The following is a 15,251-nucleotide window of genomic DNA, read 5'->3' on the forward strand; positions in this document are numbered from 1 at the left end:
GTGCATGCTTTCAAAGAACATACTGGCTTTGCACAGGCAGAGGTGTGCCTCATGTCAGTTGTTACCCATGGCGCGTTCTGCCATGCCCTCTTACTCAGCAGATGATTTGTCACTCTCACTAGCTCTGGCCTCTTGTTAATCTTCAGTTGTGGTAGTATGCTATGTTGTGTGCATAATGTACATTATTTGCACCAATCAGACATATTTAGACATTTTGTAGAATCAGTGTGAGTTGTTTATGTTGCTGTTTATCCATCACAGTTTTTTTATTGGTTGATTTAAAAATAAAACAGTTCTTTTTCTGTTTGGTTGTCTCTAGCTGTTGCCTTCACTGTGAGTATGTTTGTACATGGCCTCTCTAACTTTCCCTGGCAGTGTGTTTTTGCACATTTACAATCTGTCAAGCTCACAGGGGCAACAAGGTTACAAAGAGGGGTCTCCGTAACAATTGTAGCTTTCCCTTTCACTGCCTGTTCAGTTCATGTGTGTGAACTGCCTAATACACCACACAATCAACTAATATTACAGGCACTGAGAATTCTAAACAGAGCCACTAAAGACTACTACAGCTCCGGTCATGCAAGGCCGAAGGTAGGCAGTGCAAAGGTCTGCATGATGGCTGAGGATGCGTCACTGTGTACCTCCATCTTCTCAGCACACGTTAGGGGACTTTCATTTGCAGGTATAAGCATGCCATATCATCATCATCATCATCATTATTATTATTATTATGTGGCTTGCAACATATATTTGTGACGTCGTAATTACAAATTTTAGGTCCTGTAATACAGTCATTTGTTGCATTATAAAAACGTTTTCATTCACTTTATTAAACTTTCATAGCATCAGGATGTTGGTGATGATTTCAGTAAAACTGAGATAGAAATAGAAAACACATATACAGTTAGTATACAGTTCTTTGTTGGTGTCTGTAAAGAAGTTCACACACACACACCTTCACACACCTGTCAGGTCATAGGTTAGGGCAAGGTGCAAAACACTACATACAGGCTGCATTATTTAATTCACTACATACCTTACCATGTTATAATAGTAGAGAAAAGTGTGGACTGTATTGCTCCAACTTTCATAGGCCATGTTTTTATACCACAATACATCACATTCAGCCTCACAGATAACCAATAGTTGACTCATTGACAGATAACACATTGCTGTACAATGCTGTTGGTATTCACTGTGTATACCACAGTGCTATACTGCCTTCAGGCTGACGCATCTGCAGTGTCTTTGTCTGCTCTTTCATGTTCGTTTTCTCAGATTTTTTTTTATTTGATAACCCTGCTGTATTCAGAGAAGCAGGACTTACTATTTCCTGTAATAAGCACTCAATCCTTTAACAAGCTCACTTATTATTTTATTTTTTTGAATTATTCCTTTCATATTTTGTTTCTGCCCTTCCTTATCTGTGTTTCTCCCGCCCTCAATGTCTCTCTATCTGCTCAGTATACCTGCAGCATTATTAAAGGGCAGTTACAGTGGCTCTCTTGGCTCTGGGGAGGTTGGAAGAACATTGGCTTCCAGGCAGTTTCTTACATCATTTCCTTTTTTTGTCTCGATGCACCATTTTAATTTTTTTAATACTGCTTTGGTTGCCGTTGGTAACGAAATATGAGGGAAGCTAAAGCTGATGTAAGACTTACCATAGGCAACCAACGCTTCATCTTAGCGGTGAACTGCTTTTAACATGGGGTGAACTGCTTTTAACATGCAAACTTTACTATACATCCATGCACCGCTTCCCTTTTTCTCTCTGTTCTTGTAATTTTTTTAAATGCACGCCAGGTTTTAATATATTTTATTTATTATATATATATTATATTCATTGTTACCTGAGTGAGTACATTTTTAAATATTTAAAATATAAATTTGCAACATGTTTTTCTCTTTCTTTACAATTGATCAAAGCATTTCTATTGTTGAATAAAAAGCATCATATTACAGTAAATGTATATTTTTTTTACATGCTGAATATTCTCTTTTAAACTACATACACCCTGTCTGTCATCCAGGATGATTATAACACCAGTAATTATAATAGATTATATCACTCATTTAATTCCAACATCTGTTTCCTAAAGCTTTTTTTTTAAGAGTAAACAACTCAACTTCAATTACAGCTGGGCAGTGCACCTCATAGGACAAATCAGAGGGGTATTTTTTATAGAATGCATAGAGCATTTTGTGAAGTCATTCATATCCAGCAGTTATTAACACTCCAGCACTGTGGGACACTCTGTTCTTAGAATTGTTTGTGAAGAGTAATTTGACAACCTTTTTTTCAGCCGCTCATGCTGTCACTTTTAATGGTGCACTCTGTAATTACATGGCAGCTCTTTTTTTCCCCCAACAACTGCAATTTGTTCAGGGTATTGTTCTACCTCTGACTGAAATATGTAAAGCTCTTCTTCCGTCTCTATGTCCTGAGTGCTCTCACCGTAATGGGTGAGGGGTGTAAACATCTGTCTATTTTTCAGGGTGATTCTCACTAGGATATAGAAATGCATTGCACAAGAGTACCACAAGGGAACATACACTATTCACTATAGAAGAGCTCTGTGGTTTAGTTTACAAAGGTGGATTCTGTGTGTGTTTGCAACACTTACATCATACCTTGTCTTTTCCATCTGTCTTGTCTTGTGCTGTATTCTCAGTGTGGTACTATATAAATAAGGTAAGGAGGTAAAAGTTGTTGCTAGGTCTGTTTCAGGAAGGCTGTTCTGTTCCAGATGATTGAAAATGTAAATATTAATATACCCTGCTGTACGTGCTGTGCCCAAAATATTTTCTGCTTGATTTGTGCTCTTAATACATATGTTTATATATATTTTTTTAATTTGCATTTTCCCAGGCTGACAGGCACAACTCTGCCCTCACCGGTAATTTCAAATAAGAACTGGCTTCGGATACATTTCACCTCAGATAGCAACCACAGAAGAAAAGGATTCAGTGCACAGTATCAAGGTATGTTACACTCTTTCAGACTGACAGCTTATCTGCATGGTCATTGTTATTTTCCGGCTTATACTGTAACTTTACAGAGAAAGTTGTTTGAAATCACCTGACTGTACTTGCTAGACCTTTACTGTCATCTAATCGACTGGTTGTATGGCTTAATTAGTATATTAAGGTTAGTTTCCACGTGATGGCTCACATTTAATTGGCTTCTCCTAACACAAAACACGGTGATCCAAGACCGGTCTGTCTTCCTGTCTCTTCTCTCTCTCTTCCTCAGTTATTGGAGACTCATTCTTGCCACTGTGTCTCTATTATATACCCAAAATGTGTGCGGCTATGAGAGAGAAAAAGAGAGAGAGACAGGCAGTGCTTTTCATGGCAGCCCTGTTTCTCAGTGGAATGTAGTTTGGTTGTAGCACAGATTTTTCTGTTATCCTCTGCTGCGCTGCCACTTAGGATAAAATAGATGGAATAAATTTTAATGCTCCTCTCTTTTCCCCTTTTCTCCTCCTTTCTCAGCCGTCTTCTTGTCCTCACTTCTCTGTGTCTCTTAATCTCTTCTGCTTTTATCCTGTTCTAATTTTTAATTAATGCCATTTTGCATTTTGGGTCAATTTGTTGTAAGAGGAGGATTGTAATGCACTGAGATGATGCAATTTTAAAAACAATTAGTATTTTATTTTATAAATCTATTTATATTCATGTTTGTAATTTCTTGTCTTTACTACAGTGAAGAAAGCAATAGAGCTGAAGTCCAGGGGGGTGAAGATGATGCCCAGTAAAGACTCCAGTCACAAAAATGCTGTCTGTAAGTACACTACAATGTGATGTTTGTAGGGAGTGTGACCATATGTCATGTAGACAGGCTTTTTTACCCCGCTTCTGAAACACACCTACACTCACACAGACAAAGACTGCATGTACACAAGGACATACAGGATGCATCCATCTTTGATGTGGCAGCAGCAGCGATTTCATCTACTTTTCAGGGTGGTTGACCTTCTAGGGAACATGAATTAGTACCTTTTTTCTTTTCTTTTTTCTTTCTTCTTTCCCACCATTTGGCACTGAGAAATCTTATTTTTAATCTGTTGAAAAACCGATGAAAATAGTTTACTTATTTGCAGAAAACCTACCATACTCAGTCTCATGCTTTCAAAGCTAATAATGACACCAGGCGAGCAACAACAACAGCATCAATAACATCACAGGCAAAATGACACGTTTACTTTCAAATGATAAAGTCTTTGTTTGACTGTAGTTATTAGAGTGTACAGCCCATTTCGGGCGAAGGACAAAATAATGTGATGTTATTATAGAGTCACAAAGTCTGCAGAGGGATGATGGCAGTGTAGAGAGTGGGGCCTGTTTTACTTTGTCAAGTGTTTGGTTCTTGTTTTTTTTTTTGTTTTTTTTTGTTTGTTTGTTTTTCTATTTAACCATGAAGTCAATCCTTTCTCAACCATAAGCTTACAATTATTATTGTAAACATGAGCACAGAGTCTACTAATCTTTACAGAATTGTAATCGTAGCCCAAACCAGAATGTGCTGAGGTAAAAACAATAATTTACGAGGGATTATTCACTAATGGAAACAACATTCCTGAAACATTAACCATGAAAAAAATGAAGGTCTGCTAGTTAATGCGCTTTGTAACTAACATGCTTTTTGTTTGAGCGCTGGCCACTAATGTGCATGGTATTTGACATTATTATGATTTATTTTGAAATGTTAAAGAAAATAGCCATAATGAAGCATTTGAATATTTAAGCTTTTTGATATCTTCAGAATTGAAGTACCATCTTAGCAATTGTTTGTGGGATTAGGACTAATCTGTTATTATCTTCTATTTTTTAAGAAGACATGGAAGGTAGAGATTTTTTCAGTTTTCACCAGTGAAAGCTAATGGAAATATAAATCTAAACATTATATCGAGCATGAGACAGTAAAAAAATGAGTTTATATATTATAAATATAGTAAATATCCTATCAGTCTGTGAAAGCAGACATGTTTTTGGCAGCTTGGAAAAGCCTCTCAAACTGTATTTAGATCACGTGATGCAGGCTTTTAATTATCACTGAGGCACAGTCTCATACCTCATCCATTCCTTAGCATTTAACTTCATAATAAAATCCTCATCAATAATTCTGCTGATTTACACGCTCAGCCAAGCATGCGCTGCTGCAATTAACATTAGTATGGTGTCTATTGTGTGTGTGTGTGTGTGTGTTTGGGTGCAAGAATCCTGGTGGGTTTGTGTGTCTGTTCACGTGGTCCTGAAATTAAAATTTCAACTAGTATGCAGTGTGTGTGTGTGAGGAGGTCCTGGTTCAATCTGTTTATTATATTTATCAGTGCCTCGTGAACAGTTCAAATCTCTCATATCATATCTGCACACACATACACTCTTTCTCTTGTACTCTTGTTTACACATTGTGTCACACACTTATACACAGAGTTGTATACAAAGTTGTTTTCCATGTAAAAGAATTGCCTGAAGATAGACTTCAGAGTCCAAAGATATTGGAAGTGCTTGTTTCAGGGAGGGGCAGCTAACAGAAACATCTTGTTGTGAAGTTAACGCCATAGTTTCCATGGTGGTCTGTGAAGGTTTCTCTCCACCTGCAATGTAAACATTTTACAGCCTTAGAAATGTGATTGTTTCTTTGTTTTCTGACATTATATTGAATATTTACTGGCTCTAAAAGCTGCACAGGTTAACTGTATGATTTGTTATGTATTCGATGCTGCACTAGGTCACATTTCAGAGTAATCACCAGTATTACTTGCACGTAGGATTAAATACTCTCAAAAGTATCTACCCTACTTGTAAAATTATTAAGGCTCTTAAAAGAAGTGTTATTTATAATCATTATGTGGAGCCAAAGACTGATGGTAATGACTGTGAACTACTGTCTGCAGTCCAGGGATCCCCTAAGCTGGTGCAGCTCTGTACATTAATGAGAAATTTACTTGCTTACCAAGGGACCCATGCTCATTGAAAACATGCTTACAATGATGTCATTTGGATGAAAATGTGGGTTTTTACATTGGCTCAGCCTGGTTACCAAAACGGAGGCCATTAACTGGGCAACCAGGTTCATTAAAACAATAAAAAATGTCCACTTTTGGTCCTGAACCAGTCTTTGAACAGCGTTGTATGACTCCCAGTGGCAATATTATGACTTTATGTGCAGTTCATATGCAATAAATAATCATTAGAAAGAACCAGAGGCTGGTTGTAATGAGTTTTACCTGTCTAGAGAATGGAGGGCTAATGAATCATAATCTAACAGACTATCTGTAACAGCCTCTAGCCTTTATTAAAGCACAGTCTGGTAGACATAACCTATGAGAATAAGTTTAAATACTTTTGTATGTGTTTATTCTCACAGTCATCTGTTGATCGGAATCCTGCATTATACTCACACTCTTAAGATAAGACAAGATTGTTAAAAGTAATGCTTCAAAGTAAGAGTGGTAACTAGAACATATAAAACGGTTCAAATAAAAGCGTCCTATCTTGAAGTCATTAAACCTCATCTCAGCAGTAACATTAGCTCACTGCTGTGAATGTGTCATAATTATAGAGAGGCTGAAAGATTCTGATTAAGGAGTTTTACTCCCCAGACAATGACCTAGAACCTGCTATGAATCATCATTTTGAAAGTGGGATTTATAATCAGTGTTTTCTTCTGGATTGTCAGGCAAGGTGGTGCTAGGCCACTGTCTGCTGAGATGAAAGTGCAGGCGACCAATTGAAGCCTAAAACCTGACATTCAGTCTGTTGGTTTCAGAATATTATAATGGGTTTGATCACACTCGGCATCATATCATTAGTTTTTCTGCGCAAAATCCTGTGATGCTGTGATAAATGGCTGCAGACTCCCGCTCTTGGGCTGATTGACCTGTGAGCATGAGAAGATGGAGGAGAAGGAGAGGGCAGAGTGGATAAGAGGCAACAAGAAGAGGGCAGTGGAGGAGAGCATATCAACAAATTGTACTCCACACATCTGAAGAGCACCTCAAAAGCTTTTACCTGAAACACACATCAGGTGATCACACGCACAAACAAACATGCAGTCCTTCAATCTCCCTCCTTCTCCTTGCATCTGCTCGCTGTCTCTCAGCTTCCTATCTAGTAGTTTTTTTTTCTCTCCAACTCACTTTGTAATTTACCAACAGCTTCTTATAATATAGACAACATCAGAGTAGGAACAAGGCTTTATTGACAGCCTCACAGTACATATTCAGTGTTGTGGAGATTTATAATTCCAGTACTGAATTAAATAAAAAACGTGTACCATCTAAGCTGCTAATTATTAACACCAAACCCTGCACCTCTACAACTGCAACAGAAGTTGTAGAGGATCACTTAAATGTGCCACAAGCATCTGTTATATATGTGTTTTGTACAGAATGTAAATTATTTGCATAAATATATTTCACAAACATAAGTCAATATACATTTCAGGGATAGCTTTATGGTTGTAAGTTACATTTGTTTTACATACTCTTGAGTATTTAGGATGGGCAGAACTAATAGTCCATGATACACTCTTGTCTTAAAAAGAAAACAGGTGTCACCTCTAATCTGGCTGCGTTGTGTGTTGAGTGGTGATGGCAGCAGCTGAATAATTTTTTTTAATGCTTGTTACATGTGGGATGACTGCAGCGGTTCTAAGTTTCCAAACTTAGAAGTCCTACAATTCTTTCTTTCTTTATTTTTTTTCAGTACACTACTGGATGTGTTTTGACTCTACTCTAATCATAGACTAATATATACATGTGTATATGACACACACACACATTACCAAAAATACATAATATAATTTGGCTAATTAATAGACAGGAGCATCTGCGGACAGCACAGTGTTGTTGTTGTTGTCACCGCCCCTTGTGTCAATCAGCTATTCTACTGGCAGACTCAAGAAGATGTTAACAGTGTTAGCTAACTTTCAGAAGGGAGAGAAGGACTATGACATAACTTCCTGGAAGAAACTGTAAGTCTTTCAAGGCCCTGAATACTAAATTGGTTATATATTGAAGTTTTACGCTGAGCACTGTGAGGATAGGGAGCCATAAATCAGCGTTTACAGGTGTGGTGGGTTCCGACACCTGTAAATGTACAGAATGTAGCCAAAGGTCCGCTACATTCTTTGAGGCTGTGGTATATTTTGGCTATGACGTCATTGATGGCAGAGAAGTTACTGTCTCCGGAAGGCCGCGCACGGAACTCCTACTCACGCGCGCAAATGGCACTAAGACGTCATATCGATGGCCAAAGAGCAAAACCTCCTGAACAGATAGGGGGTGTTTCGCCTCATCCGCCAATCAGAAATTCTATGATGTCATTAATGGCAGGAGATAGGAGGTTTGGCCATTGACTGTAGTCATATTACTGGCATGAAACATAAGGGTTCCTACACACTTCCTGCATATGTGGGCACCAACAAGAAATGTAATCACTTTTTAGAAATCCCTAAAAAGTTTTAGAGATGAAAGGTTTTCTGGAGACACTTTGATGATATGGAAATGACGTTATGCATCATAAGCTTGTGTTTAAATGTTGAATGGTCTTTTAAGTGCAAATATGGGATTAAGTCCGCTTGAGGATTTTTGACATGAACCCAGCAGTAATATTTGTCAGCTTTTTTTTTCTGTAACAATCTCATGTTGTTTGCATGGGTTGGGTTTGTTTTTGCAATTTGATCCTTTGTATTTGATGCCAACAAAAAGCCATTTGACCATGAGTGAAAGTGATGAGAGATCACTAAAGAGAGAGGGTGTGTTTTAGAGTGTGTTTGTGTGGTTATTTTTTTGGACAGAACATCAAAAACACAGCGCAGCAGAAAGACAGCTTGTTCTGTTTGCATCATATCTCACACAAACATGCATACGTAGTGTCAATAACCCACAACCACTCAGCACACACTAAACACAATCACACAAACGCAGCAAATCATTCATCCATCTTTCATGCTAAGATGCACAAAACTTTGGCATCCCTCTGTAAATTGCAGCTAATGTGTGTGAGAGGTGGAAAAAAACAGCAGGCTGCACACACGGAGAATACAAAAGTAGAAAGGAGTTGAGTGGGAGCACATTCAGATCAGGGAAACAGGAAGAGAGAGAGGCAAGGGAGAAGGACACAGGAAAACATGGGTAGAAAGAAAAAGAAGTGTTAAAAGGTCAGATATTGCTCCTTCTCCAGTTCATATATCTAAACCCTGCAGGACATTCTCTTTCTCTCTGTCTTATCTTTGTTCCACTGTGGTCTCATTTCTCTGCATTTTATTTATCCTCCCCTTTATTTTCTTCCTTTTTGTGTCTTGCTAACCATCATTATTCATCCACAGAGTTCCATTAAGACAGAGCTGGTCTAAACTGGTTTCTGTCATGTAGTCTGGTCTCATTTACATTTACATTACAATCTAGACATGCCACAGATGTTCCCAGCCAGTCTAAAAAAAAGTCTAAAACCAATGCAATATTCCCAAATATAAGATAGAAAAAAATGTTATGTGTATGGCTTTTGTGCTTTTTTTTTTCTTTATTTATTATGATGATAGATGAGATAAACATGGGGGAAAGAGATGCTGAATGTCAGTAATACCAATATCTTGTCATTAAATCTCTGTATGTGTTGGCTGAAGCAGTTCTTTCACCATTTGAATGTTATGAAAACCTGTTTTAAATTTAGTTTCTCTTCCTGTATGTAAATGACAAAATTTGTGGTCGGACATGGTGCATGTTTATCCGAAAGTACTAAACAAATAAGACTATGAGGCCCGGCAAACCAGAAGTGACACGTTTCTTAGAACAAAACATAATAGAGCAACCGATTTCAAATTATTCTACAAGTTTGAACATGAAGAAATGTTCAAAACATTAAATTTGTATAAAATAATTGTAAATGCAGGATACCTTGCCCTACGTAATGCAATAATAATAATAATAACAATAATAATAACTTTTTTTTCAAGCAACCACTATAATAATTTACCATTGGAAGGGTAGAGTACTACATACTAATTATTTCATGTTTTTCATTGTTCATGCTTGCTAACTGCTGTGATAAAGATGTGTTGGTTTTCAGAATGTTGTCTGTGCTGTCAAATCAAATCACAGATACTCCAATTTTCCTCTTCAGTGAATGTAATACAACACTTGTTAGCATATTTTGTCCTTCTTTTGTAGAATGCTAGGAACAGTTGTCACTTGTTTACTTTGTGTTGGATAGACTTCACAGGCTATGGATTAACAAAAAGCTCATCATAAAAATGTGAACAATAATGAGGGTTTCTGGTTTTGATTTTTGACAAAAAAAGCTTTATCTTCTACCTGTCAGGAATGAAAATAAAGAAAAGAAAAACACCTTGTTTTCATATTTAGTTTTTTGTATTATGTTTAAAGAGATAAGGATATTTGCCGCAGTTTAAGGTATTATATTTATCATTAAATTAAATCTGATTTAATGATGATATTGTCAGGATAAGAACAATCTATATTTTCAGTCACTGTCATCTCTTCTCTAAAAACACATATGAAGTTTAATGATAAATTTGTCAGCAAGATATGATCCACGCATTCCTCCTAAATGCGTCTGAAATGTCTTTGAAAGCTAAACACTAATGCGTTTTTTCCCTGATTTTCAGTGAGTCAGAGTGGTCTTGCTGGTGATGTGTGTCCAGATCCAGGAGTTCCTGAAAATGGCAAGAGGATGGGCTCCAACTTCCAGTAAGTTAACTCCCATTTGGAAATCACAACCACTGTGATTCCATGTGTAATGCTCTGATTATAGTTGCTGACCTCCCACAACGTATCCTATCATTTTGATGGCTCTTGATAAGAAGGAAGTGAGCTCAGTGTATGGTTATTTTGTGGTTGGATTATGTTGAGCTGCATTAACTTATATGTCAGAGCAGATTGGCTGTTTTCAGCACAGTACAAGTGGTAAACAGAAGGATCAGGAAAGGCCTCAGTGGAGGTGTTGATTACTTAGTGTTGCTTATTTTGCACAGTACACCCAAGTCCCCTTGGGTAGTTCCCTTCTCCTCTGTTTCACTGTTTTGAGCTACATGTGAGATTGACAATAGACAACAGACAGGAGGGAGTAAAACCTGATGAGCTTGACTTTTTCTGTTTGTACTGGATGGGTAAAGACGTTTTACAGATATTGTGACATCAGAGCCCACATTAGTGTTGAGTTGTCCTTCTCTCTTCTTTGCTCAAGGAAATCCTTTTAACTTCCAAATTAAGAACGAATTCCAGTCTGCCCCAGTTTTTCCCCCAGAATTTGTCCAATGAGTCAGGACTCAAAGTTCTGCAACATTTCTGAGGAGACTGAAGTGTTTTCGGGTTTATGTATCATCATAAATAATGTATGTCTGTTGAGGACCCGTTGTTACAGGACTGGCTTTTTAGATATGAAGCACCTTATGTAACTGGATTGAAACAAACTTGAAGAACTCAAAAAATTTCCATTTGCAGCATTTTACATCTTTTAAATAGAGAACTGCAGCCCACACCTCCACAGAGGGAATCACCTACAGTCTTTGGATGGATTATTTTCTGTATTTTTCTTTTACCTTCTAATTAATATTTGTTTCATATATGAAAAAAATACTTGGCATTATCAGTTTCATAGTCTTTAAATAGATTTTATAAATGCAAGTGTTGCTGTAGCATCTACTTTTTTGGTGGTTTGTCACAAGTCTTAAGGAGCATTTTCCATATTCCAAAATGATTTGCAGTGTGCACTTGTGTAGGTGATAGACTACTGTTTTATTTTCCACTGTCAAAGTTTTCAACTGATGCCAGCAGCTAATATAGACAGTGCAGAGAACAACAGCAGAATGAGTAAACACTGGTCTGCAGTCAGCCAGACTGGCTGACTGCAGACTCCTGATTTATGGAAATAATAGTGTGTGTCTAGGCTAATATTTGTATGTAACTAGTCATCATTCATGTTGACAGATGTTTATTTAATGTTGATACCACTGTATCTTGGGAGACCACTACTACTGTCTCCCAAGATAGCGCTGAAGAACTGTAGAGGTTAATATCACTAACATGACTGTCTGATTATCTCATAAGTAATGAAAATCAGTTTCTGGTCATTTAATTTTTTGTTTGACATTATTTTTATCTTATTTGATTAAGAAGTGTAACAATATTACCCCTGCTAGCTAGTTCAACTGTCCTTTCTTTCTTCTTTTTTAATATTTCTTTTTATCTGATTCTTATCTGATGCAGATTCTATTATTTGGAGATTACCCTAACTACTCTACTAGCATTGTTATACACTCGGACATTTTATCTTTATAAATATGAGAGAAAGATTTAGAGAAATTTTGCAGTATGAGAAAATAATTTCTTTCATAAAGAAAAGAAGAAAATAGTGGTTTTAAAGAAAACTTAGGAGCAATGGAGATTCATATCTCTGAATGCAGAAAATGCTGTGGTGTTGAGTCGGGCTGTATTAGAGCAGCCGAACTCTAAAGATATTCTTCAGTCTAGTTGAGAGCCGGTGCTATGGAAGGGATATGGGACAAAAAGCATCATACAACCAAACAGGCACATTTGGCTTTGCTTTGAAGTAAGGGATGTTGAATTGCATTGAAAGGAAGATCAGGTTCTGGTACATGGCTATCAAGAAAAATGGGTCCAAATAGAAAATAGACCTTTAATAATCACTGCTGTGCCAAATTTCTGGCATCTTCTTCTATTGAATTACACCCAAAAACCCTTAACAAGGGTCATCACTTTTTTGTGCAAATCAGACCCAGATGTTTACAAAATCACTCTGACCCGTCACATGGATGTGACTAAGGAATTCTCTGTAGTTCTCTTAAATAAAAATATTTCTCCTCACTAATATTAAAACTAAAATAGTTTGAAACCACAAAGACCCTAACAGTTGAAGAGCTGATAGATATAGACTCAGAGGCAGTGGGCAAATAGTGGTTGTTTTTTTAGTTTATGGCTGAACCCCCATTAACACCTTTGACACGGTCTATCATGGGGAAATCTAGAATTTTCTGAATCAAGCCAAGTCTCTGAGTGGTATTTTTCACCTAGAAGATTAGAATATTTCCCCTGCAGGAGGTACATCATCTAACAACTATGATCGGTGATCTTACATTTCCAAAAATACACTGATATTTATGATATTTCTACACTATATCATTGAAACTGCCCTCAAAGGTCAAACTCTAAAGCTTTTTTTCATGTCACAGCTTCATGCCATGGTGCTTCACAGGTTGTATTGTGGTCAGTGAATTTAAAAAAAAATGCAAGGAGAAATCAAAAGATAGGAAACAGAAGTTTTGTCTTACGGACCATGTGCAAGATGACTGTAACTTGCTGTGTCATGGCTGTTTTGATTCATAGACAACCACACACACAGATTGATGGAAAGGTCACGGCCCTTTGTGAGGCGAAAAAATATTTTCTTTCCTGTAATTGTAAATTTCACAGTGAGTGGCAGAATGAAAAGGTATTTCCAGTGTCATCAGTGTCATGAAAGCGGCAGAAGCTGTGACAGAACCGAATGACCAAACACTCGGTGACAAAGGCACTGACAGGGAGATCTGGCCAAGCTGCACAACTGCACAGTGTTAAACAACAGGGTGGAGTCGATGAAACAACCAGAATTGTGTGTTGCAAATGTTTGGCCAGGTGGTAGACTGTGGTGTGTGTCAGCAGGGAGGAGACATTAAGCTTCACAGACAAGACACCATGCAGGCTTCCACTTAGATGGTGGAATGTCCCTCTCATGTGTTTGACAGTAGGGAGTCAGAGAGAATGGGGAAAATAAGAATGATCAGAACAAATTATAAGAGATGTGAGAGAAGGAATGACAAATGGACAATAGAAAATAGAGCAGAATAGGAAGGACGCAGACAATAGGAGAAAAGGCAACAACAAAGGAAGGTATGAAATATGAAAGAGTCTTAAAGAAGTGGATCAATCGTAGATCCTATCTGACCCTACATAGTAAATGGAGTGTGACCCAGTCATTCAAGTCATTTGCTGAGGTGGTCTTGGAGCATTTGTCTAGGTATTTTTTGTAGTGCAAATGCTGTTGTAGAGGTAATAATATTTGGTGCCTATCAGAATATGTTTGTAGTATTAATAAATGCCTGCAGATCCTTTGGAAACAGATCAGTCAGGATGGCTGAACCGCATAAGGTGTTGCGTTCAGGTCACAGCCTGCCTGGAGGTGTGGATTGAAACCCACCCATGGCAGACATCTTTTGATCCACACAAGCAGGTATGGGCTTGATGAGCATCATTTTCCTTATATATAAGGTCAGCACAGGCCATACAAACGATTTAATTCCACAATCTAACAGAGGTGACTTAGCTAGAGACACTGACCACAAGTGAGCAGCAGTGAAAGTGACCCCTGAAATACATGACAGACACAGGTGTGAGCAGCTATTACTCCGTCCTCTAGTGTTTAGCTCACTGAAATGTGTTTTAAAGCTAAGCATGAGGATTGCCTAAAAAGCACTCCATCATAAATACCATGGCTGTCATTCAGACATTATCTCAGCCATTATCGTCCAAAAAGGGAGCAGTTTCTCAATTATGTAAGAGCTTCTCACAAGTCTCATGTTATCAACTGACTGTGACTTTTTGAAGCAATTATCAAAGTTACTGTTATTACTGTCTCTGACAAGTGTTGTTACTGTTGTTTCTCCCTAACTAGAGTCGGCTCCAGCGTCCAGTTCAGCTGTGATGACAGCTATGTGCTACAAGGATCTAAGAGCATCACGTGTCAGAGAGTCACTGATACACTGGCTGCCTGGAGTGACCACAGACCCATCTGCAGAAGTAAGTTGGAACTTGCAGGTTCAAGTAGTCATAGGTGTCATAGATGCATCTGTTTTTTTAATCGTTTTCACTAAAACCACAATGTGGTTTATTGCAAATTTAAAATCTTTGCCACCACTGTTGTATGTGGTATGTGGATATGTATATCCTTTGGAAACATATGGGGATGTTATCGTCTCTTCTCCCAGCCCTTGTTTTTCTGTCCTTTTAAATGCAGTGAAATATTACATGAATATACACAGAAATTAAATATAATTTTTATGACACAAACATTTGACTGTAATTGTTTTCAGCCCATTGGGTGTGATAGGTGAAAAAACAAGAAAGTGGGGGCTATTTTGTTGTCCCTCTGAAATTGCAAAAACACATCACACAGGGCAATTGATTCAAGACACAACGCTGCTTGTGCAATGTCCTTTGAAAGCATGA

The 15,251-nt window shown here is 37.7% G+C and overlaps 1 protein-coding gene across 1 annotated transcript in view; it reads left to right on the forward strand.

Moving 5' to 3' along the window:
- LOC114433624 (CUB and sushi domain-containing protein 1-like) overlaps positions 1-15,251 on the forward strand; it is a 219,612-nt gene that overhangs the window by 83,220 nt on the left and 121,141 nt on the right. Inside the window, exons 6-9 of the mRNA XM_028402269.1 lie at positions 2,870-2,982; positions 3,707-3,784; positions 10,637-10,718; positions 14,698-14,822. Of these exons, the coding sequence (XP_028258070.1) occupies positions 2,870-2,982; positions 3,707-3,784; positions 10,637-10,718; positions 14,698-14,822 (398 nt within the window). The remainder of the gene's footprint in view (positions 1-2,869; positions 2,983-3,706; positions 3,785-10,636; positions 10,719-14,697; positions 14,823-15,251) is intronic.

This window comes from Parambassis ranga, chromosome 3 (genome assembly GCF_900634625.1).
Source record: "Parambassis ranga chromosome 3, fParRan2.1, whole genome shotgun sequence".
In the NCBI taxonomy this organism is placed as follows: Eukaryota; Metazoa; Chordata; class Actinopteri; family Ambassidae; genus Parambassis; species Parambassis ranga.